We start from the raw sequence: 24,134 nt of genomic DNA, 5'->3' as shown, positions 1-24,134 counted from the left end.
GTCATGCCATTCCCATAGAAATTCATTATGCATTCATTAAAGCATTTCCATGTTACTGTTGGTGTACTATATCAGATGATTTATTGTCATTTTGTATCCATTATAAAGTCAGCTCAAGACCTGATTAGACTGATTATTTGCCATGAGCTTGTTTCATTGACCGAATATACCTTATATTTTGTTTGAAGTCATACAATTCCTGTTGAACTTACTTTTATGTAATGCATAGCTGATCATGAGTAAAGTGCATTTTCATTATATATTATTTCCTATGATTAAAGCTATGTGAGGAATATATTCAATATGTTGTATATCTATTATTGAGAGATTATTTGGTTATTTTCTGTGCAATTTTTATTTGTGATTCCAGAAAGGTTCAGGACATTGTTTGTGTTCATCTTATGAGTGAAATCTATGCGTGTTTTTATAAGCCAATGTTCTATTAATATTCTGTAACCATTTGAAGTATTACTTAGACATTAGGCCTATCAACTCGGTTTTCAGTTATATAGCCCTGCTGCATAGAGTCCTCTTGGATGTTTTGAAACAAAAGCAAGAAATTTGCTTCCTCTCCAGAATGTACAAAGCTATTTTAACTGCTGTATTTTTATTGTCAGATATGTAATGTTCATTAAATGTTTTAGTTATACAACATTAGTGACATGTTAAAGCTTGAAGGTTTTCTGATGGACTAAAGTTGAAATATAAACTTAATTTCAACAATTGGCTTCAGGTTTTGCTCTAGTTTAAGGTATCCATATAATAAGCAATATCATAATGATAGTATATTTCTTTCATCCCCCTGTTTTAGATATGTTGTTTATTATTTATTTTACAAACAAATGTTGTCACATTAAAAAAAAATTGATTTAATAAGTCAAATAAAAATGAAGAAATTAAAATAGTGGTCATTACATGACATGCATGTATACCGCGGTGTACACAAGTTTGTTTGTTTTTATTTACATGTATGATTTATCAGAATGTATAATATGTAGTTATGTCTCTCCTTTGCTTTAATTACAAACCTTAGATATGTTGACAGGATTTTGATCAGGATCTCTAGAAGTAACATAACCTTGAGTGATGGGACAGTATTCCCAGCCAATCTCAATAGATCATTTGATTACTGGTTCATATTAATGAAAATTTGGTTCAATAACTCAGTTCAGCTGATATGTCAAAACTGTCTAAAATTACAGGAGTAATCAGTATTTTTTTTTCAATGAAAATGGAGTATTCATCCTTGTCAGGGTGAATTTAACCATGTAAGGTCAAAAACAGTTGCATTTAAATAGTGGCTCAGACAACATTTTGACATACTTCATCCAACAGTGTAAAGCATACTTCATTCATCCATACATGTATATATATTCTTTACCAGGGGGGTTAATGGATGATGTTGGCTCTTGTTTTACAATAAAAGCTTGCTTCAATCAGAAGTTAGCTTTTATTTTCTTTTAAAGTAAAGTTAATAATATGTATTATTTGGGATTGATTTGCTTAAGACACATTTTGCAAAAAGGCAATTTATTACTTTAGTTTGGGCAATTGTTTCTTTCCTTCATGAGTTCTATACATAGACTAACCTGTCAAACAACACTCATTAAGCATACAAGTTATTTCATCACTCAAATAATGGCTTTTAGTCACATGCATATAATTGTGACAATCGCACCCCATCCAAGCCATTTTTCAAATATTTTTATCCATTGATATCTCTATTATGATATTGAAAGTTGTATTTGTATGAGAGTTATATGGTCAACAAAGAATTGATATGTTTGTCATTGGAGACGTTTATAGAATACTAAAAACAAGTATATGAATATGTGTGTATATGTACATTCAAAGAAGTTAATATGATTTTTCTTAGTGAATTCATCTCTTACCACATTCATTTTTCTTTTGTACCAATATGTTATATACATGTTCATGCCAAAATGATAGTTATATGGCAAGCAGCATTGCAGTACCCTTTTACTGTGTCAGTACAAAAATATTATTAAATGATATTGCACAATGTCAAAGATGCTTTGTTTATTTGCTTTTTATTGTGGTTTGTTTTGACCCCCCCCCCCCCTCCCAGAGGGCTTAATCATCAGGTCTCACAAGAATTTGAAATTCCTTGGGGAGAATTGGTGAATTATTGCAGTTTGCATATCAGACTCAGAGTAAGATTTTTCCACATGAAATTAATTTTTCTCTCCCCAAAATCATACAATTACCCTCATTCCCTTCTCCTCCACCCCCCCCCCCCCTCTCTCTCGAATATCTTGTGTCTTCATTTATTACCCTAGGTATAGTATCTATTTCATTTACATTCATCTTAACTTTCTCTCTTATCTAATTCTCTAATTTCTCATTGTATCTCTCTCTATGTTGGGTCAGATGCATAAAAAGAAGCAATTGCTTTTGCTAGGCCTTTGCTTGGCTTTTGCTTGATTCCGTAGGCTTTTATAAAAATAAGCGAGCAAAAGCTTTTGCTAGTAAGGTAAAGCATTTGCTATCTGCCTGCTAGCGTTTGCGAAACGATAAAGCTTTTGTTAAAAACGTATGCATAAAGCGAACATTTTTCTTGTGCGTTTAAGCATTTGCTTGGGTTTTTTCAAGCTCTCAGAGCAGCTTGAGCATTTGCTTGATCAGGGCGTTCACGTTTTTTAATCATGTCTATGTACCTGGGAGAGAACCCCCAGGTGTATAGTAGCCTACATGTACATGTTTTCTTCCTAGTAAGTGCAAACTGAATGCCAACAATATAAATTAGAAACAAGTTAAAGGAACAGTTCGGCACCACATCCAAGGAAAAGATGTGCAAAGAGAGAAGCGGTATTTTGCACTGCCGCACTTTTGCATTCGAGTCCTGGTTTTGTTCTGTGAGTCGTGTTTGCATCAGAGTGACTTCACGCAAGCAAAGGATTATGCATACAAAATAAAGCAATTGCTAAGGAATGATCTTTCGCTTGGCTAGCAATTGCTCGAGCTTGAAGCAAATGCATCTGACACATTGTCTATGCATCCATCTCTCGATATCTATGTGTATATCTCTTTCTATATTTTAGTAAAAACTTGATAATCTATTCCAAAGGATAAATCAACTTTATCTGCAAAACCCCACATATCAAATTCTGAGTGGATTAATTTTTCAATCTAGATAACTATTTGCTTTGTATGAAAACTACTTTCGAACTGGATGCACAATAGTGTAACTGCTACCATGACATAGCTATGCCTTGCAATCCTTGAAGCTGCATATTTATAGCATAGCAATACCTCAAGCAATAGCATAAGCAAATGTGTCACCCTTGTATATAACAAATCAGACATGTGCAATAAAAGATGACATCTATCCCCCCCCCTCCATTTCACTCTCCCAAAGCATTGAAACAAACTCTTCACTAGATTTCTGTAACATTCACCTCTTCTCATTTCTCTGAAACAGAACATGCATAAATTGCCAGTTATTACAAAATGAGAAAGAAAATAAACAGGTCTACGTGAGATGTTGATCTTCAAGGTTTGAGGTCTTACCTCACATTTTTTAAAATCACAACATATAAACATCTAAATAATTTGGTACATCAATTTTGAAGTTAAGCTCCATAATATAATATAATCTCCATAAACAACAGTATAAGAACAAACATTTATGCATATACATGTAGTATCAATTTAATTTCATCCATTATCCAAAATGTCCAAGATAATGGATGCACAGTACTTTTAATTCTAAAAATACTCCAGGCTGATTCAGTGTAAAATGAATAGCCACAATTTTTGGTAATATGGCTACCCAAGTCCCATTGACTTAGATCTTCCTGTTATGAAGAGTAACATTGTCTTTATGGTTCTAACATGGTAGGAGGACTCTGCACACAATAAAAATCGAAAGAATCAATGGAAGTTACACAGTGGCCAAGTTGACACAATAGAAAGTTTTTATTAAAAAATTACCCTTGTATGGATGACAACATGTATCCATCCATATAAACATCATTTAAACGGAGACTAACTCCATTGAGCTCAAACATACAATCATGATGAATCTCCTGCAATAGGCCCATGTGCTTTAGGATAGTCTTGATACATAAACCATTTTCAATATTTAAATATTGTGAATTTTTATTTTGGAAATATACATTCTAGTATTTTGGTATCGACTAAAAAAAAATGGGTATTGCTTGGGACGATAATGTAAACAATTCATTCCTTGGCAAATATTGTGATGTGAATGTTGTAACAGAATACAAGTAGAAAATAATTATCATTTTAGTGGTCATACATGTATAAGACTACATGATATCCTAGGAAAGGATCCAAGTCCCTGATACACAAAGGTTTTGCCATTGAATGTTCATTTAAAAGAACAATTCTGATTGGTTCCTAGACAGTCTATAGCAGCAAAATGAGCATGCAATGATGGTCTTACTCTTGATAGGCCATGTCATTTAGCGATACTCGTTAAACTTTGTGTTGTTGGGCCCAGGGAACATAAGTAGTTTACCGGTAGGTATCTTCAGCTGGTCCTCTTCAAAATGGCTAAACATTCCACAAGTTATAAGATTGAGCCTGCAAAACAATTATATATCTCTGCAGAGTTATGTTTATATCATTTGTAATTATTTCGACATGTGATTATTATCAATAAAATTATTATTTTTAAAGAAATAAATAAATAAAAAGAGTAACACTGCGATTTCATTGAAAATAACACAAACAAATTATGGGTAAAGACTGAATAGGACTTGTTGCTTGACACAAATCCATTCTATAAGAATTGATAGTTAATAGAATCATAACAAATATTTTAAGCCATTCATCGCAAATTCCTATGTAATGCCCAAATTTTCCTGCAGTTTATTTCCAGTATATTCAATTGTCTATGATGACAGTATACTGCAACACCGGTAAAGTTGATAACGCAATCCATATTCTCTAAAAAGTAGATGAAAGGTTGGACAGATTTACACTATCCTTTGAGACAACACAGCAGTACGAACCTTTGGAAGACTCGGAAACAGTCTGAGCATGTTTGGTTTATAACCTCTTTGTCTAATTTCAATATGGGCTATCTTCATTCAGCCCAAATCCTCTTGCTCCATACATTTGGTCTAGTTCCATTTCGTCATAGCAAAAATTGTTTTTTAATGTTGGATGTAATGGGGATAGCCAAACTGAGTATTAGCAAATGTTGTTATTTGACTAAGATGAAATCAGAGACAATGGTGTTGGACTATTAATGGAATCAATATTATTAATTAGACCAAGTGGTTACAGACCAGCCTTGACATCTGGATCTAGAAACTGTGATCCCTCATCTATTCTTGGCTCTGATAATCATCTTCCTCATCGTCCATCATCCCATGATCATCCATCTCCTCATCGTCCACGATCTCAAACTGTACCAACCCGCTGAAGAGGGCATACCCAACCATGGCAGTAGCAGCAAAGAGCACGGATAGGATCTGGTTACGTCTCTTATGAGGATCATCAAACGACTCCTCAGTTGTGGCTCGAGACTCTCTAGATGTATTCTCTGAACCTGATAGAAAAAATGTTGAATGACAGATACACCAGATAATAATATGTCTCTTATCATTAAAGTACATTTATTCAGTACATTTGATGAGATGTGTACATGTAGTATTCACAAAGATTTCATCAAAATTGTAAATTGATGACAAATTGATAATTTATATTCATTTCTATACATGGTTGGCTTGAACTGTTTATAGTTTATCAGTAAATTTGGGCCTCAAATTATATCTGTTACCATCTGACGTTTCAAAATATATTTAGATTATTGTTGTAGTTGTGTTATTTCAAATGTGTTGATAATTATTCATATCATAATTCTACCGACCGTGTTTGTGAAAAAATCTTATTCTTTATTTTGTTTTATCCTATTTTGAAGCCTAATATATTTTTCTTTAAAATTTTGAAAAACATATAAGTTTCAAAAACCCTATTTATCAAGGGAAATAATCATATTTAGTGTCACTTTCCCCTTAAAAATCCTACTAAATAGGATAAAAACCTACTTATTGGCAACTCTGTCTCTGACTCTTTACCTGCTTAAAAAGAAGGGCAGATGGCTACCTGGGTGGTGTTTCATAAAACTGTTATGCACGACTGGAGTATATTCTTAGGTGCTAATTCAAATACATAGGTACATATCATTAAAACAAAAACAGGTCACCAGTCGTTTGTAAAGCCACGTGTAATTTACGAACAGATTTTTGAAATGGTCCCTGGTGGGTGTTTCATAAAGCTGTTCGTAAGTTAAGAGCGACTTTAAGAACGACAGGTGAACCTTTGTTACGAGCGTAACCATCGCCAATAAATATATCATTTACCACAATAAAGGATCACCAGTCGTTCTTAAAGTCGCTCCTTTACTTACGAACAGCTTTATGAAACAGCCCCCAGGATAAAATTAATTTCTACAGAATATTTTCACACCTTACATGCTTAATGGTAGCTACAACCTGGGTAATGATATAACACAATGCATACAAAAAATCATTCAGTTCCTTGGGAAAACAACAATATATTTCAATCCATGGTCTTGTACATACCTTGTGGGACCTGAGGAAAATAGCGTTGCAAGATACGACTGCAAAACATAACCAGATTATCACAAGCCTTACAGTGGATTTGAAGAGTGTTGCTGGGAAATGGAACTCGTATAAGAGGAGCTAGGTAGCTAAATACAAGGGCATCTAAAGATGTAGGACTGCCAAGGGAAAAAAAGAGGATTGACAATTCAAAATTATATTACTGATTAGTATTCTTGCTCACTTACATCATAAATACCAACAACAAAAGGCATGTTTCTAACGTAATTATTGTCTTCATGGTTTGTCTCTCCACATAGCACAATGCACATATATCTCAAGCTAATTTACAAAATTCTATATTGCCAACCACCAATCCTTGCGATTTCCTAACACCCATAAATCAAAACATTGTATCATTGAATGATAACTATTTGGCCTGTCTCCAATTACCAAACATATCTTTATTTTATCACTGTATGTCAAGTTTTGTCACATGCAAGGCACTATAAAAAAATACCTTAATTTGGCCAATAAAAATTGAGTGTAGAAGAGCAATCAATAAATGTCAACAAATGATAATAATGAATATACAGGTAGTAAAGGAGAGACTTAAAGAGAAAAGAATATAAAACATGATAAATAAATTAAACATACATAAAGAAAAGAAAGTTCTTTCTTACGTTTCTCCAAAGAAGAATTCTTTCTGTCCTAGTCTTTCAGACAACATGTTGAGGCAGTACTTGGCATCTTTCATCACCTTTTAGAGGGAATAAAGAAAAGCAGATTCATTAAATTGAGAAAAAAATGAACAATTGCTGATGGAGTTTCAAATACAAGGTATCCCATATTGAAGGGGGGTACCGTTTTTGGTTTAAACAGATAATCTATAAAAGCAACCATACCATGTCACATGGAATGGAATACTATCCCATTGGATACAGTATTGTGACAACCATATTTGTTCACTTTCCTAAGCAATTTACCTTTATTTCAGTCAAATCTGAATAATACCGAACAATTACTCATTTCATACAAAAATGATTTACAATGTAACTTTCCTTTTGACATAACATTTGCATGGTTATTATGTTGGGTTTTAGTTCAAATCAACCACACCTGGAATCTATGTCAAAGACTACCTACTTACATTCTGAGTAAGTTCTCCATCTAATAAATGAAGACCTCCTCTCTTGGCTTCTAAACTGCTTTCTGCTATCCTTTGCAACTGACCCGGTATGAAGTAATTGAAAGGAAAATGGATAGTCTTTGCAAACCAAGGACGGGAAAACTCTGTGTAGTTTTTAGCATCCACCCACCATGTGTATTGCTGAGAAGAATAAGAGTGAAAAATGAGTTCTCATTAGAAACACAAAATGAGACAGTAGTAATGCTAAATGTCGACTAATTACCTAATGACCAATGAAATGAGACAATTTCAGTAACTTTTAACAGTAGCTGACACTGATCACCAGGCTGTGCTACCTTGTAAATCTCTATTATCCCTATTATTATTATCATTCTACATGTTTCAGACTGTAATTAACCCTTTATTTCCTTTCCCCATCAAGACTATTTCAGGATGCCAAAAATTTGAGGTGGAATCTCACATTTGTTCTTTTGAGTTTGATTTGACTGATTCTCTGTAAGTTATTCTAGAGATACAACTAAAGCACCATACTATTGAAATCTCTCTGCAACAAATTTAAATGAAGGAAAATTGATGACTGTGCACTGATTCAAAGGGAGCAATCAAACTTTATTAAGGGGAAAAAGCTGATACTACATTACACATCAATCTACACAGTTTTCAATGGGTACCCAGCAAAAAGCAAAAGCCAATTTGATCTTGCAAGCTCTTGCTGGAATGCTCGCAAGTGCTAATTTAAAAGCATAACATAATCATCGTTGTCATACATACCAATGCAGGTAATAACTTTTCTTCTAGTAGTGAAGAGTAGGCAAGGATATCTGCCCTTTGCTGGTCATTCAATTCTGAATCTGCATTGAACTCATTCTGTTTTAGATGCTCTATAATACTGTCTGCTGTCTTCAGTGTCATCCCATTTGAATAGAAGACTGGATAATGTGCTAAAGAATGTATTTAAATGTCATATAGAAAACTTATCACACAAAAATCAATGTCAAAACTTACCTATACATTTATAACTCCTGTTATCAAGGATTTCTGTGTTCCTTTGTTATTTTTGTTTGCTCCTCCCCTCCCCCTTCACTTGTGTTCATTGAGCATCCATAACGAGATGGATTTGGCACCTAATAAATTGCATTTATTATCATATACTCATACCATTAATGAAAAATATAATTGAACTTAGCAATGTACAAAAAAATAATTGCTCATTTAGTATGCTAAGTGTGTGTTCAATGTCGGTTTCAAAATTCAAACGGCAACATGAAACGTGATTGAAAATATGATTCCAAACACAGATATAATGAGAAACAAAGGATGTGTCAGTGTGCAATGACCTCCATTCCCGGCTGTAAAAGTAAACGTCTTTCAAATCATGATTCCGAGGAAAATTTAAACGTAAAAAAAGATGCATTTGCAAACGCGATCACCTCAAATTTTATTACCTTGAGCATCGTGAATGCAACATAGAACACAATTGAGTTTTGAAACGTCTTTAAATTTGCTTTTGCAGTGGAAGCCTACACAAACAGGTGCCAGAACTAACTTTTCTTGTGATGGGTCAAACTGCGCACTAAAGCTACGCTAACGAAAGTGAGAAATTTAAAGACGATCAACATATAAACAACTTTACATTTCGAAACTGAATGGTGCACCGCTGATCGTGTTTGCGTTCGGTGTTTTGGAATTGAGTTTTCAATCATGATTCATGTTGCTGTTTAAATTAGAAAATCGACATTAAACACACCCTAAGTATAACAAATTCTTTAAAAAACAATCATGTGATATACACACTACTATGTGATTCCACAAAAAAATATTGCTATTATTTCATTCTTATTAATTAACTAATTAAAATTTTATTCATTTATCTTTTATATTATTTATATATATATATATAAATAATTAAATATTTATTTATTTACTTAATAATCTATCTATTCATTCATTTATTTATTCATTCATTCATCTATTTATTATATATTTTTTTAGAACAAACATATTATGCAATAATCACCTTATAAATAACCAGAGGCAATTAAATCTAATTTAGGAAATTTATCAATGTAAAAACACTGTATAAAAACTTATGTCAAAGCAATGAATGACAAAGAAACAAAACACTTCACCAACTGCAAGGAAATGAATGTTTAATTTCCAAATAGGCTTTAGAAAAACCACTTCATCAAATATTTATTTCTCTATAACATGATGAACCGTTAATAAACCAAATCTTTACTTGAGTGCAAAATAATAAGCAGACAAAGTGAAAATGAGAAAAGTGATGAATAGACCAAATGGGTTTAGCCATGATGGTGAAAGACAATCTGAGAATTAGACCATCTGCTAGAAAACAAAGTAGATTCAAACCTTTATATAAAGAAACATACTCTATTGCACTTGTTCTGTTACAAAAAGATACAAAACAATGATAAAAGAATATTTATACCTGATATATTCCTCCAAAGTCTTCTATCACGGTGAACTTTGATTGGGGCTCCAGCAAACTGGGCATAGGCCTAAAAATGGATGGATAATAAATAAATGCAGAAATAAGTAAATCAATTTACATCACATGAATTCATCTTGCAAATGCATATATAGCTTGATCACTTTGAATACAATATCAGCAGCCTATCATCTCAAATCTCCCTAAGAGTTTTTCTATGGAAGACAATTCTAGTTAATTACAATAAAAGTAAAAAGTAGTTAATAAACACTATAAAGACATTTCAAAATTTTAACTTATTATACGTTTAGAACAAATTTGCAAAGAGATTATGATGACACAACAGCCCCGTAGTCAGGGTTTTCAATTGGAGTGTTGATTCCTTCCCTCGATTTAGTGGTCAAAACTAATGGGCCTTTCTTCTCCAAAAAGAATTTGGCAAGCAAAAAAAAGGCAATCAGTCAATATTGTTGGGGAAGAGAAAACTGTTTGCCTCCCCTATTATTCTTGCTTTGGAAAATTTAGGGGGTTCAATTGACCCCCCCCCCCCCCAGCTTCGGGCTTTGTACAAAAGCAAGGCTTTGAGGATAGAGAAGGGATGTGAGGATTGAGTCGCGGAAGTTCGAAGGATAGAGAGAAGTAGAAGGGAAAGAAGAGAGGATTAGTAGAATAGATACACTGGAGGAGAGTAAAAGAGATGGAAAGGAAGAATTCAAAGTTAGTCAAATAAAAAGGAAGCATATCAGCCGAGAAGATGAGAGAAAGTACATACACAAAATTATAAGTTAAAATAAAAGTGCAAATATATATAAAAAAGATAGCAAAAAGAAAATTAACTTTTCAGTTTTCAAGGGAAATTACGTAAGGTGCATGTATTTATAACTAAGTACTATATAATCATTATTATCAAGAACTTGAAGATGGAAAGAGTTAAGGAGGTCAAAAAAGTGCGAAGGAAGAGAAATCAGATAGAAAAAGGGAGTTCGAGAGAAAGATATGAGAGGGAGAAAGGGGAGGGGGAGATAGTGATTATAGTTCAATTTCATGAACAAAGAATTTGCATATGAAGTACAAAATTGATGCAATGGTCATGCAAAAATTATATTTGTAAGTAATTTCTGTGCATGCAGATATTAACTTTTTTTTCTGTGAAAACAAAATAACCATGGCATGAATGATTACATTAACAGGTGGAAGTAAATCAAACTAAAATTAAAAATAACTTTAAGTTCTTACCATAACTTTAAGACAATCCCTGTCAATTGAGGGCAATCCCCAATCACCTTTCCAACAATCCATTTCCATTAATTCCGCCATTTTCTTTTTAAATATCAGCTCCGAGTATTCACGTTACTAGCTCAGCTCTGCCGCTCACTTGATCTGGCTCAGTCTGCTCTCTGTCGCCGTCCGTTGTGCGCAGGGTGATGTAATCAGTTTCAAGCAACCTGTAACTTTTTACAACACAAATTCCGATATATGGGACAATGTAAAGAACAGCGGGCAAAAATCTTGATCATATTAGGCCTAATTTTATTTAATAGATTGTTAGTGATATTATATTTAATTTGGCTTCATTGCGGAATTCCAGATTAACAATCGCTGAAAATAGATTTAGATCTAAATAACCTTCAAAAATGTAATTCTTACCAGAAGCAGCTAGCAGAACATACATGTGTTGGCCAGGGATTCAATCGAGTTAATTTGCATAATAATATGAATATTCACGAACAAGTGTGCAACGCAAGCGCAAAGAGCGGAAAAGGGATTGGAAGCTCGAGGAGAGATCAGTGGGGACAGATGGATGGATGTGTATAGATAGATAGATAGATACATAGATAGATAGATAGATATATACATAGATAGATAGATAGATCGTTAGACTTAGTGAATAAAAATACTCTGGCAACACATTACTGCCGAATATGAATACCGGTATATATGCACACCTCCCCTTTATTGGCTGTCCCAAAACCAGTTACAATTTGATGCAGAGGTTCGATATCGAGGTTCTATAGCCTTCAAGTTGGTCACTTCTATTTGATGGTGACGTCAAAGGTCGATCCCAGACGTAAATAATCTTGATACACGTCTTTAAAAAAGAAACACAAATAATCAAACATACTGAATCACGATCAGTCACCCCGGGTCATGGGGTATGCGAAGGAGGAGTCGGCACTACAGTGCGTCCCAAAAATAACTATACACTTTTGAAATGGCTGCCAAATAAAAAATATAGCACTTTGGGGTAAAAGACTTATAGATATGGAAAGCCAATAAAGACAACTTTCAAGTGACACCAAAAAATTGGAATACTATTCATGCTTGAGCAAACACTGCCCACTGAAACAAAGGGTATGAAAATTAGGGTGGGCTGGAATTAGCCTTCCAATTTCTTCCGGGTTTTTTGTTTGGTACTTGCAAAGTTGAGGGTTATTTGGTGAATTAAAGATCAGCTGTGATCAGTTTGCTGTTTGTGAAAATTTAATGCGTTATTAAATTGAATTTATTGAATTGAAATTTAATGCATGAGTGATCGTGAATAGCAATTTTTAGTGCAGCATTTTGTCTTTATCATGTGGATCTCAACAATGTGTTAATGAAAGTCAGGAGAAGGGGGGTTATATGACTTAGGTAGGTGAAGTACGTTGATGGGATAAAGGTCAACAAAACATTTAGCAACCCCTCCATCTCAACCCCCCCCCCCCCGCTTCTCTCCTCCTGAGACACTAAGCTCGGCTAGGCTGGGCAGGAATGAGCCTTACAGTTTTTTTTTAGTGGTTAGTCCTTTGGAACTTGCTAAGCTAAATTAATGAGTGAGATAAGTTTTGGTTTCTTAGGCAAATTTCATGAGTTACTAAATTGAAATTTAATGCATGAGTGAACAGGAATGGTAATTTTAGTGTAGCATATTCATCTTGTGGACCTCACAAGTGTGTTCGTGAGAGTCAGAGTAATGTGATGGTACCTGTTACAAGCAAGAGGGCGAGATATGCTAAGACTTGGTGAAAAGGGCATTCCTCTTCTTTTTGTCCTTTTCCTTATAAAGTCATATGTACCCTCCCCTCTCCACCTCCATTTCCCAGCCCCCCCCCCTCTCTGTCTCACTTCCTGGATTGTAGCCTATTCAAAACTTAGCTGCCAAGTGACCGGTGGCTGATGGTCACTTTTTTATTGAATGATTACCAAGAAATTTAATGATTATGATGATCAATGAAATAATTTATTGAAAAAAAATGAATGTGTGATTGATCACATTGCACATTGAATGAGCTGATTCACTGATAAATTGTTGATGAAATGATTGATAGGGAAAAGTTGATGCCCCGATTCAGAATTAATCATTAAATCAACATTCCGCTCTGGACTTCACGTGTACATGTCAATAGCCATCAGTCTCTCAACAGGAGGGGAGGGAGGGGGCGGGGGCTGAATGTTCTGTTGACCCTTATTCCATCAACCTACTTCTCCCACTTAAGTCCTATCTCACCCCCTATTCTCCCGACTCCCATGAACACATTGCTGAGATCCACATGATAAAGTTGAAATGCTGCCCAAAAAGAGATCCAAATGACAAAGTTGAAATGCTGCCCAAAAAGTGTGATTTGTGTTCACTCGTGCAATAAAGTTCAATTTAATAATTTATAAAATTTGCATAAGCAACCAAAACTGGTCACGGTTGATCATTAATTTATCACAACGCCCTTAACTTTGCAAGTTTGAAAGGATTTGCCTCTTAAAAACTGACATAAATTGGAAGGCTAATTCCAGCCCACCCTAATTTTCATACCCTTTGTTTCAATGGGCAGTGCTCGCTCAAGCATGAACAGTTTTCCAACTTTCTGGTGCCATTTGAAAGTTGACTTTATTGGCTTTCCATATATGTAAGTCTTTTACCCCAAAATGCTATATTTTTTTTATTTAGCAGCCATTTCAAAAGTGTATAGGTTTTTTTGGGACGCACTGTATAGCTAATGGTAGCTGATTTATGTATTAAGCGCTACATTTTAATACCTTACTCAAATTGGGGTACAGGTACAGTCCTACTGTAAAACTGGTCGTGACATTCAGAGAGATATATTCTATTTTTAACTTCTCTATGGTGAAAATTTACTGAGTTTTTAAAGGAGAATGAAACTCTTGGAGCAAGTTAGCTTTTGTGAAAGCAGAAAAATCAAAGAATAAGATCAACAAAAGTTTGAGTAGAATAGGACTAGCAATAGAAGAGTTATGAGCATTTGAATGTCGAGATCACTAATGCTATGGAGATCTTCCCATTGGCAATGCGACCAAGATCTATGATGTCACAGATGAACAACTCTCCCCTTTTGGACACTGAGATACCCCAAAACGTCTCTTTTTGCTCATTCTAATCATATGACAAACGATTCATCAATGATATCATGTTGTGAAACCTCTGTACTTGTCCTCTCATAAAGAGAACACCTCACCTTGTGATAGACTCAATAAAAGTCAGAATATAGGTGAAATAAGTACTTAAGTAATGAGGGAGTTGTACGTGCGTGACATCACAGATCTTGGTTGCATTGCCAATGGGAGGATCTACAATATGGCATTAGTGATCTCGACATTCAAATGCTCATAACTTTCTTATTATTCATTCAATCTCCTCAAACTTTCAACAATATGTTTTTTTTTTTTTTTCTTTGATATGGATTCAGCTGGTATCAAGGGTTTCATTCTCCTTTAAGTCTGTTAATTGTGTTTCATTATTCATCTTTTGATGTTGCATAATGCATCGGGATCAAACTTACACTTGGGCTTGATGGCCATGCAGGGTCACTTCAATTGACGAGTGGATACCACGCGTGCCACCATGGGGTTTCGAAAAGCACCCTAAACAAGTATTTTCCATGTTCTGAAAATGCACCCATGAACAAGTATTGGCGTGTGAAACCCTACCCTTTACAAGTATTGGAAACAAATCGGTACCCTTAATTAATTGGCAAGTATTCCCTTACTTTGATCCCCATAAACAAGTACAACGATAGTTTATTAGCCCCAGCATTAGCAGCAAATCACTTTTCTAGTATGCATATTCGAGTTACAATTACATCAGAGAAGCAATTAAACAAACAACTTATGAGTAGGTTTCCCAGGACCTCCCTATCTCCCACAGGACCCTAAACACGTAGTGTTGGTGCAAAGTAATTAGTCTTTTTATACCCTCGCAAATTGGGCTGTAAACACGTAGCTTTCCCTAGCGAGATATATACCCTTTTTCATTATTTTAGCGTTATGACACCCTTATAACGTTACTTTTTGCGTGTTTCTTTGGTCATGCGTGACTTATCCACTACTCGTCAATGGAAAGCCCCCCCCCCCCCCCCCCGGGTTAAAGCCCCCTCTGACTAGAACCACACTCGCACAAAAAACCATCATTTATACAGGTCCCAAATACTGGAATGGTATTCACCAAAGCCTTAAACAATATAGAAATATAAACACCTTCAAAAAACACCTAAAACTCTCATTCCTTAATGAGTACAATGTATGAAACACATGAACTGCTTTATCTTTTCCACGATACTTGCCTTCGACCCTATTTCTCTTTCTCCTCCCCTTTCCTTTTCTGCTGGGCACATAATCGTTTCTTTTTGTTTTGTTTTTTTCCCCCAGTTATTTAATATTCCCTTATCCCTCTAACATATGTAGTTACTACCCCCCCCCCCCCCTTTCTTTCCTTGTTATTCAAACCTATTTTGCCGTTCTTCATATATGGTCTAGATTGTCTTACTTTACTTTTAATTACATACGATTAAGATTACTACAAATTTATCCTAAGGGGCTTACAATTACAAGCTTCGCTTTTTAATAAGTCCCTCATTTTCATTTTCACATGCTAACTGTAATCTATAATTTGTCTAATCATCAAAATGTATCTTGAACAAAAATTGTATACATTTCATCTATTTCCTACGAATTTGTTAATTGATTATTGAAGTATACTTATAACACTTATTTTGTTATGTACATTTATACATATGTATATATATGTTTGTTATGTTTATTATCAGAAAATGGAAATGAAATAAACTAAACTGAAACTGAAAGCCCTATGTAAGCAATCGACGCGAGTGAGCAAATTTTAGACGATTGGGGATTGCATGGTGGTCGCTAACGTTTGATAAACATCAGGTGATTGAATGGCATCTCAATATTTACACCGTTGCCATGAAAGTTTTCATAATTAGGTCCGAGTAACGATATTATAATAGTCGGTGAAGTGAATAATAAAATAGAGATTTAATTGTCCATTTTCCTTCCACATTTTCTATGCCCTATCAACCTAAGCTAATGTGCAGAGACTATCCCTTCTTAACTTTCCCTTTTCCATTTTCTTTTCTTCCCCCTTTCCGTTCCCTTCTCTAACTTTGCAGTTTCCATTAATTTATTTATTTCACCCTTAAGAAACATTTGTTGTAAAAATATAACAGAAAAAAAACAACAAAATATTGGTGAAGGTTTAAGGAAAATCAATCATAGATTGAGAAATTTAAAGGTTGTCCTTTATTTGTGACGTCATATACGAGCAAATCTTTAATGGTTCGTGATGACTAAATTTTCTTTTTCTTTTAGGAGCGGGTGTGAAATAATTTGTTTGTTTATATCATGAAGTTACTTTTTTAATTTTGAGAGAAAATTAGATTTCATTAATTTTTTACTACACGATATGGGGGAAACTGCTCGCTTATAAAGTTACAAATCAAAACATTAGAATTTTAATAATTTTCTTAATCTTTGATGGAGTTTCCTCAAAGCTTCACCAATATTTTCTGTAATTTTTTTTGCTATTTTTACAACAAACTTTTTGTCAGACTTAACTTCACCTTTAATTCTCTTGCTTCCCTTTCTCTGTCTTCCACTATCTTTATTTCTTTACTCCTCTTTTCTTCTCCGGTTCCACCTTCTCCCTTTCTCCCCCTCTCTCTCCATATTTCCTTCCTTTCTTTTTTCTCTTTCCACTACACCATATTTTCCTTCTCTTTTTCCTCCCTTCCCTTTCTTTTCACTTTCCGTACCTTTTTTCCCTTATGCCCACTTACCTTTCTTATTCATTTTCTCTCTTTTTTTCTTTTTCTTTCTCTTCTTTTCACCCTTCCCTTTCTCTCTATCTCTTTGGTTGGGGTGAGGGGGTGGAGGGGGGGGGGCAAGGCCACCTCGACCTCCCATGGATCCGCGCATGAGTGCTACTTTTCCTGCTAACATGTTTTTTATCTTAATTTGTGTCCGGCAAGTTCACCGTTTGCTTTCCCTTTCTTCTTTTTGTATTGTCCTCTTACATTCTCCTTCCCTTTTCGTTGTTTTTCATTCTCTTTCGTTTATTCGCCAAAAGGGCGACGTCGCGATGCGTCGTGTTATGTCCGATAGTGATAAATAAATTCATCGTCACCCGCATGCGGTTACCATTTTTATATTCATCACAACCATGAACTTCATTAGTCCTTCATACTTTCACCATTATTCACTGTCCTCATCGTTTTGTTACTTGAAATCATCATCGTCGTTATCATGCAGTCATTGCAATTCTCATCGCAACATTATCATTATCACCATGTTCATAACCACTACCATCATGATCATTACAATTATCATTCAACCTAACAATCAGCGTAACCATCCTATTCATTACCAATCATCCATCATCATAATCATAAGCGTTATCAACATCAACTGTCTCATATCACTAGTGTCGCCGCCACACCAACTCCGCTGAAACCCAGGGGCGGATCCAGAATTTACCAACATGGGAGAGGGTAAACAATATCTGACGAGTAAGAAAAGAGGGGATAAAAGGTTACCACCATCGGAGGTCCCTTCCGTCGAAAAAAAGCTTAATAAAAGTCCTTAAACATGTTAAAAGAGGAGATGGGTTGCCCCTCCCCCTAGATCCGCGCCTGGCGAAAATAATCGCGAATATCGACATCATTTCAAATTCAATCATCACAACTACTCATCAACAATCATATTGATTATCAATTCTTAACCCCTTTTCCAAAAGGCAAGCAAATCAATGATTCACAAGAGAACACCAAATTAGACACATTTTGTTTCAAGGAAACCAAGAGCACAAAAAATAGGCGATTTAAGTTTGCATTGTGTAAATTCGTATTATTTCTTCTTGTGAGAAAATAAAAGAATCAGTACTGACATGACTTATGCACATCGGAAATTAGAATCATAGATCAGAATATAGCAAATAGTAAGATACTTAAAAAAAATATAGAAAATTATATAAATACATGTACATTATTTGAGTCTGAATTATGTTTGAGTAACTTTACAAGTCGAGTTGTTCTTTTGGCAAATGAAATATTGGTTTGTCCGGTCCCGAAAATGTTTTAAATTACATTTGAATGAACAAACTTGAATAGCTATTGGTTCGTGTTACGTTTTTTTTTTAAGTTTTTTTCGTCTTTCTTTCAGCATCAGCTGATAATGAATTGTGTTTTTTAGACACAAATTAGGAGTCGTTACAATCTTTGTATTTGGTAATGGAACCGAGTATGCTCCATAAACCTATGTGGATGAATATGTTCATCATATACTATTCGAGATTATTTTAGACTGAATAATAAGAAATTTTATTGTTTGATTTTTAATTGATTCGATGAGTAAAAGAATGCCGCTGCCATGCTTGTTGGAATGATTTAGATGCTTAGGCCTCATCAGCTTCCTCTTCCTCCTCGTCAAACTCTCCCTCTTCCTCAGCGGTGGCATCCTGGTACTGTTGGTACTCAGACACCAAGTCATTCATGTTGCTCTCAGCCTCAGTGAACTCCATCTCGTCCATACCCTCACCAGTGTACCAATGAAGGAAAGCCTTTCGTCTGAACATAGCGGTGAACTGCTCAGAGATACGCTTGAAGAGCTCCTGGATGGCGGTGCTGTTGCCGATAAAGGTGGCGGCCATCTTGAGTCCACGCGGTGGGATGTCACAGACGGCGGTCTTGACGTTGTTGGGGATCCATTCTACGAAGTAGCTGCTGTTCTTGTTCTGGACATTGAGCATCTGTTCGTCGACCTCCTTCATGGACATGCGACCACGGAAGACCGCCGCGACGGTGAGGTAACGACCATGACGAGGATCACAGGCAGCCATCATGTTCTTGGCATCAAACATCTGCTGGGTAAGCTCTGGAACAGTCAATGCCCGGTATTGCTGACTGCCGCGGCTAGTGAGAGGAGCAAAGCCAGGCATGAAGAAATGGAGACGGGGGAATGGAACCATGTTGACGGCAAGTTTTCGGAGATCGGCATTGAGCTGTCCGGGGAAACGCAGACATGTGGTAACACCACTCATAGTAGCAGATACCAGATGGTTCAGGTCACCGTAGGTTGGTGTCGTGAGCTTCAAGGTGCGGAAACAGATATCATAGAGAGCTTCATTGTCAATGCAATATGTCTCATCTGTGTTCTCAACCAACTGATGGACTGAGAGTGTGGCGTTGTATGGCTCGACAACGGTATCTGATACTTTGGGTGATGGCACAACGCTGAATGTGTTCATGATGCGGTCTGGGTACTCTTCACGGATCTTGCTGATGAGGAGGGTTCCCATACCGGAACCAGTACCACCACCAAGGGAGTGTGTCAGTTGAAAGCCCTGGAAATTGGAAGTAAGAAACGTTTGTAAATCCATGTACGTCTACCGTCAGCAAAATATACATGACATATTGTCCTATGGATTTTTTTTCGACAATCTTCTCTTCCAAAAAGATGTTCAAGAAGGAGCTAGCCTAGATCCTCGTCAATTAAAAAAGGGATATCGATTACTTTATTGCTTCGATCAGTTTGACGTAAACAGGATTTAACAGTTTGCGCAATTTTATTCATACACTCGGCTTTGTTCTCGTTACTTTTATGAAGCCCGTCAAAGATTCGGCAAGTCGCTGAAATGCTGTCCTGTCAGAAGTGATCGATATGCGCTTTTATATGCAAACGAAAGCAGGTTCATAGTTCAGACATATTCCATATTTTAATTAATTGCCGGAATCAATTTAAAGTGGGTATGTATGAATATGATTTAGGGGGAAATAGCAAAAAAATAATAACTTCCAAATTGTAGACATCATTGTCGACCATCGTCTCACACTCTGAGCATGCTTGATATTTAGTGTGAAATAATTCAAATATGCAACAGGTCGATATCATGAAAATAACATATGGTTTGTTTAAATATTATCTCTTGATATAGGGCTTATTGCTCAAAACTGCATCGTATTGTACTGGAAACACAATCTTTCAATAGTATACTCCATGTACCTACAATAATGATTATGCATCATGTTTATGACTAAATGAATTACCTGTAGGCAATCACAGCTCTCGGCTTCCTTGCGGACAACATCGAGTACAGAATCTACCAGTTCAGCGCCCTCTGTATAGTGTCCCTTGGCCCAGTTGTTCCCTGCTCCACTCTGGCCGAAGACAAAGTTGTCTGGTCTGAAGATTTGTCCGAATGGCCCCGACCTGACAGAGTCCATGGTGCCTGGCTCGAGGTCGACGAGCACGGCTCGTGGAACGTACTTGCCACCGGTAGCCTCATTGTAATAAACGTTGATGCGCTCGAGCTGGAGATCGGAATCGCCGTGGTAGGTGCCGGTAGGGTCAATTCCGTGCTCGTCTGAAATTACCTCCCAGAACTATTAAAAAAGACAGCAACAATATCAAAAGGATCACATTATTTCAGTTGCACAGATTCCGTATTCTAAAGTTCAGATTTTGTAAATATAAATATCGAATGGTGTGAGTCTATGTACTCGTCATAACATGGGGTGGTATAATAAACGTAGAAATACATCGAATGATCTATGACGCTGCCAAATACGGTATCCATATGGTCCCCTGTTAATATAATTATGGAGGAGGTTCAAAGAGTTGTCCGTCAAATATGACAGTGTGCCAATCACTTTCTTAAAATTGAAAATCGATTTGGGAGGCTTCAGCTTGACATAATTATTATCACCGTCTAAACATGCCATGGAGCAAAATAGGTATTTCGTCTCAATTCAACCAGGATTCTTTCATCATTAAATTAAAAGTTTGCCATAAAGTCTGAATAGAATTTTCGAAACTTAAATGGATAATGGTCTTTGTGATGCAATGCGAGGTAATGGAGATGCAATGTTAGATGGCCAAAGCGATGAGGAAATACGATTATTAAGCATTTAATAGATAAGCACCGGATCAGCTAATGCTTGTGCTTTCTTGCTTTGGAACTTGTTTTACGCGGCGTGTTCCGACGAAAAGAATGATCAATGAACATCAGAAGACTCCTCTGGTACGGGAAAATAAGATCAACATATTTCTAATTTATTCTATATAATAACGATTTTGGTAAAATATACCATGACTCATGGTGGGAAAGGGTAGAACTAATAGTGCGTGTGCCTCTGGGGCAGTATTAGTATCAGTATTAGCCAGATATGAACGAAAAATACCCCGGAATCCGGATATCGCAATAATTGCCAAAAATGGTACAGTTCACAATGCCTTTGTAAAATAGGCATTTATGACTCTCCCATTAAAATGGAATATCAGCCTGACTAAAAGTTTATTGTTGGTGGTCTGAGGAAATTTCATTTAAGATTTAAACAGTTATTAGAATCTTCATTATCTTTTATTTCGTGGCGTCGAATACGACCAGCGTACCCATACGAGTGCAAGATCCCTCATTTCTCCCCCCCCCCCCCCACCCTCACTCCCCCTGTCTCTCCTCTCTTCACTTTACCAGGGACAAACGTTATTGAGCAAACGAAGCTCGGTCATGTGGCCATGTGCAAATTCATTCGATCACACAGCTTTCAGATCAAAGGTCGTTTTGGTAAATTAGAATGGTAAGAGGTCACTGCCATAATGATTCTTTAAGCCCACGAGCCATCAGGGGGAGCAAGAAAGAAAGATCTAATCGTGCATGTGACATTATAGAAATGCAGCTGCACTGCACATGTTTCCCCAAACTCAAGAACTTTTAGGCTCTTATGTTCAGTTGTTCACAGGCACAGCTTTTTACTTTAGTTCAATGTACTAAAAATTTTTTAACAATGGCATGATAGAAAATTATCTTTTGTACATGAGCCTTTAATGTTAAGATCCATAAGGGAAGAATCTGTTCTTATAAAACATTTACGACAAATATCTAGATAATTATATATGATGCAAGTTTGTTTCTGATTTCAATTACACAGGCCTTCGAGTATATTCTTCACTAATTGCTTCACCGCTGTTGTTCTAGAGTTTCATGAATTTCACGCCCAGTATAATTTTCGCCACACGACACCACATGCATTCGTCTGTACCAGTAAAATTATTTCATATCATCCCGCTCATTTTCAGAAAGCCGCCTGCGCATGCTTACAACGACCATACAAGCCCTCACTCCTCTAACGGTCAATTGGCCTTTTGACCTCGGATTGGATTGCTCCAGTTATTGTTTGGTTCGAATTTCAAAATCAGATCGTAATGCATGTCTTGGCGTAATTCAAATCATCAGCCGCAAAGAAAGAAAATACAAAGGACAGCTAGAGGGATGCCATGCCATGTTGCCATGCCAGGCATGGTTGCTTGTTCGATTTCATTCGGAGTATTTTAAAGCTGCTTCTTTCGCGATCAATATATTGAATGGTACAAATTGCAAGTTGTCATCATACTAGATATTATGTCACGTGAGGGGGACAGTCACTAGCATTCGGATCACCAAATTAACATATAGGCCGACATACACAGGGAAACAAAATCATATAAAACGAAGATAAATATATTAAAATGAAGACACGTTCATTGAAAGTGTGGCCCGGAAGAGTTATCTCACAAAAATAGCAATAATCATGATAATGCCGCGCCGTATCTGTTTTTTTTTTCTAATATAATTTTATCTGGCGTTTTAACATTTATACATTAATTGATAAGATGATTCACATATTTCTTGCATGATAAATTTGACTGTATAATTCGGTGCTGGAAAAAATAAACGTCGATTACTTTGGGTACAATATATTATTCACATAGGTGAGTCATGATAAGAAAATTGGATATGGATGATGAGAAATATGTACACGTTGATTTATAGAGGCCTAAAAAGTTAGTTTACATAAAGGAAAATGAAATAAATTCCTTACCTTTGCACCGATCTGGTTACCGCACTGTCCGGCTTGAAGGTGAACAATTTCGCGCATTTTGACAGATATTTGTCTAAAAATGACAAGAAATGTGCAGTGGAGTCAGGCCGGTTTCACGTGTACGGCTTGCAGGCGATCACTGGTGTACTGATCACTGAAGACGACGGTCGACAGATGGAGAGTGAAATGTTCTCGCCAGACGAAATAATGTATGCTGCATATAATTAGGGATCAACTCAGAATCACTTACTACACATGCGCTATCAGATTTCGGATGTCGCTTCCATTTGCTAATAAACTTTTCTTTTTGATTATATTTAACATTCATCTGAAAGTATTATGATTCTTGGGGTGTCTTGTACGTGACACAAAATCAATTCTGTTCTGGTTTAAAAAAAAAAAAAGATCAACGTTCTTAGAACATCCCTTCACCAGTCAGGAGAAATTCACCAATGGAAACCCTCGACTCTCTCATCGGCGAGTGACTGATAGTAGGAGGTGTTTGATTGGATTAGTCCAGTACCCCACCCATGGATATATTACATTGGATGTCGGTAAGATTTGACGCCATATAGGAGAGGAAATTAAGACTGATGTTGCAAGGTTGCTTGGTTACTGAGCACCAATTCCTTGATTCTTTTTAAAGAGATGGAAGGTGCTTCGAGATATTCAAACAGTAGGTTAAGATCATGGAGAAGTTGGGAGAGATAAGAAGCGGCGGAAAGATAGGGGTGGGATCCGGATGGAATAGAGAGGTGAGAGGGAAAATTCAATCTCCCTACCTCACCTCATCATTGTTAGAGGAATTAAACTTCAATCAAACATTGCAGTGAGAATAC

At 36.1% G+C, this 24,134-nt stretch overlaps 2 protein-coding genes across 4 annotated transcripts; both read right to left on the bottom strand.

Moving 5' to 3' along the window:
- Nucleotides 1–3,656: 3,656 nt before the first annotated feature.
- Nucleotides 3,657–11,871, bottom strand: LOC129262558 (metaxin-1-like). Of its 3 annotated transcripts, XM_064099645.1 has the most exons (9): nt 11,804–11,871; nt 11,393–11,607; nt 10,157–10,226; nt 8,479–8,648; nt 7,708–7,887; nt 7,241–7,317; nt 6,579–6,736; nt 5,280–5,542; nt 3,657–4,569 (listed from the first exon to the last, which is right to left on the bottom strand). In XM_064099645.1, the coding sequence occupies exons 2-8, from the start codon at nt 11,471–11,473 to the stop codon at nt 5,319–5,321; spliced, it is 960 nt and encodes a 319-aa protein (XP_063955715.1). In that variant the 5' UTR covers nt 11,474–11,607; nt 11,804–11,871; the 3' UTR covers nt 3,657–4,569; nt 5,280–5,318. The 3 variants fall into 3 exon arrangements, with proteins under 3 accessions (XP_063955715.1, XP_054756662.2, XP_063955714.1); XM_054900687.2 differs by having other exon boundaries at nt 3,657–5,542; XM_064099644.1 differs by having other exon boundaries at nt 3,657–5,542; nt 11,393–11,601.
- A 6,388-nt stretch (nt 11,872–18,259) lies between these two features.
- On the bottom strand, nt 18,260–23,681 carry LOC129262559 (tubulin beta chain-like). Its single transcript, XM_054900688.2, has 3 exons — nt 23,296–23,681; nt 20,485–20,820; nt 18,260–19,781 (listed from the first exon to the last, which is right to left on the bottom strand). The coding sequence occupies exons 1-3, from the start codon at nt 23,350–23,352 to the stop codon at nt 18,834–18,836; spliced, it is 1,341 nt and encodes a 446-aa protein (XP_054756663.1). The 5' UTR covers nt 23,353–23,681; the 3' UTR covers nt 18,260–18,833.
- Between the last annotated feature and the right edge of the window lie 453 nt (nt 23,682–24,134).

This window comes from Lytechinus pictus, chromosome 5 (assembly GCF_037042905.1).
Source record: "Lytechinus pictus isolate F3 Inbred chromosome 5, Lp3.0, whole genome shotgun sequence".
Taxonomy (NCBI): Eukaryota; Metazoa; Echinodermata; class Echinoidea; order Temnopleuroida; family Toxopneustidae; genus Lytechinus; species Lytechinus pictus.
Note: the sequence above shows the minus strand (reverse complement) of the source record. Positions and strands in the feature narration are given on the sequence as shown.

Bases quoted from the DNA above. Each gene is read 5' to 3' on its own strand.
- LOC129262558 (XM_054900687.2), bottom strand. From the start codon at position 11,473: ATGGCGGAATTAATGGAAATGGATTGTTGGAAAGGTGATTGGGGATTG. The intron at 10,227-11,392 runs GTAAGAACTTAA...ATCCATTTTTAG, and splicing joins GGGATTGTCTTAAAGTTATG to GCCTATGCCCAGTTTGCTGG. The intron at 7,888-8,478 runs GTATGTATGACA...TATTCTTCTCAG, and splicing joins AAAAGTTATTACCTGCATTG to CAATACACATGGTGGGTGGA.
- LOC129262559 (XM_054900688.2), bottom strand. From the start codon at position 23,352: ATGCGCGAAATTGTTCACCTTCAAGCCGGACAGTGCGGTAACCAGATC. The intron at 20,821-23,295 runs GTAAGGAATTTA...CTTTTTTAATAG, and splicing joins GTAACCAGATCGGTGCAAAG to TTCTGGGAGGTAATTTCAGA. The intron at 19,782-20,484 runs GTAATTCATTTA...TCCAATTTCCAG, and splicing joins AGAGCTGTGATTGCCTACAG to GGCTTTCAACTGACACACTC.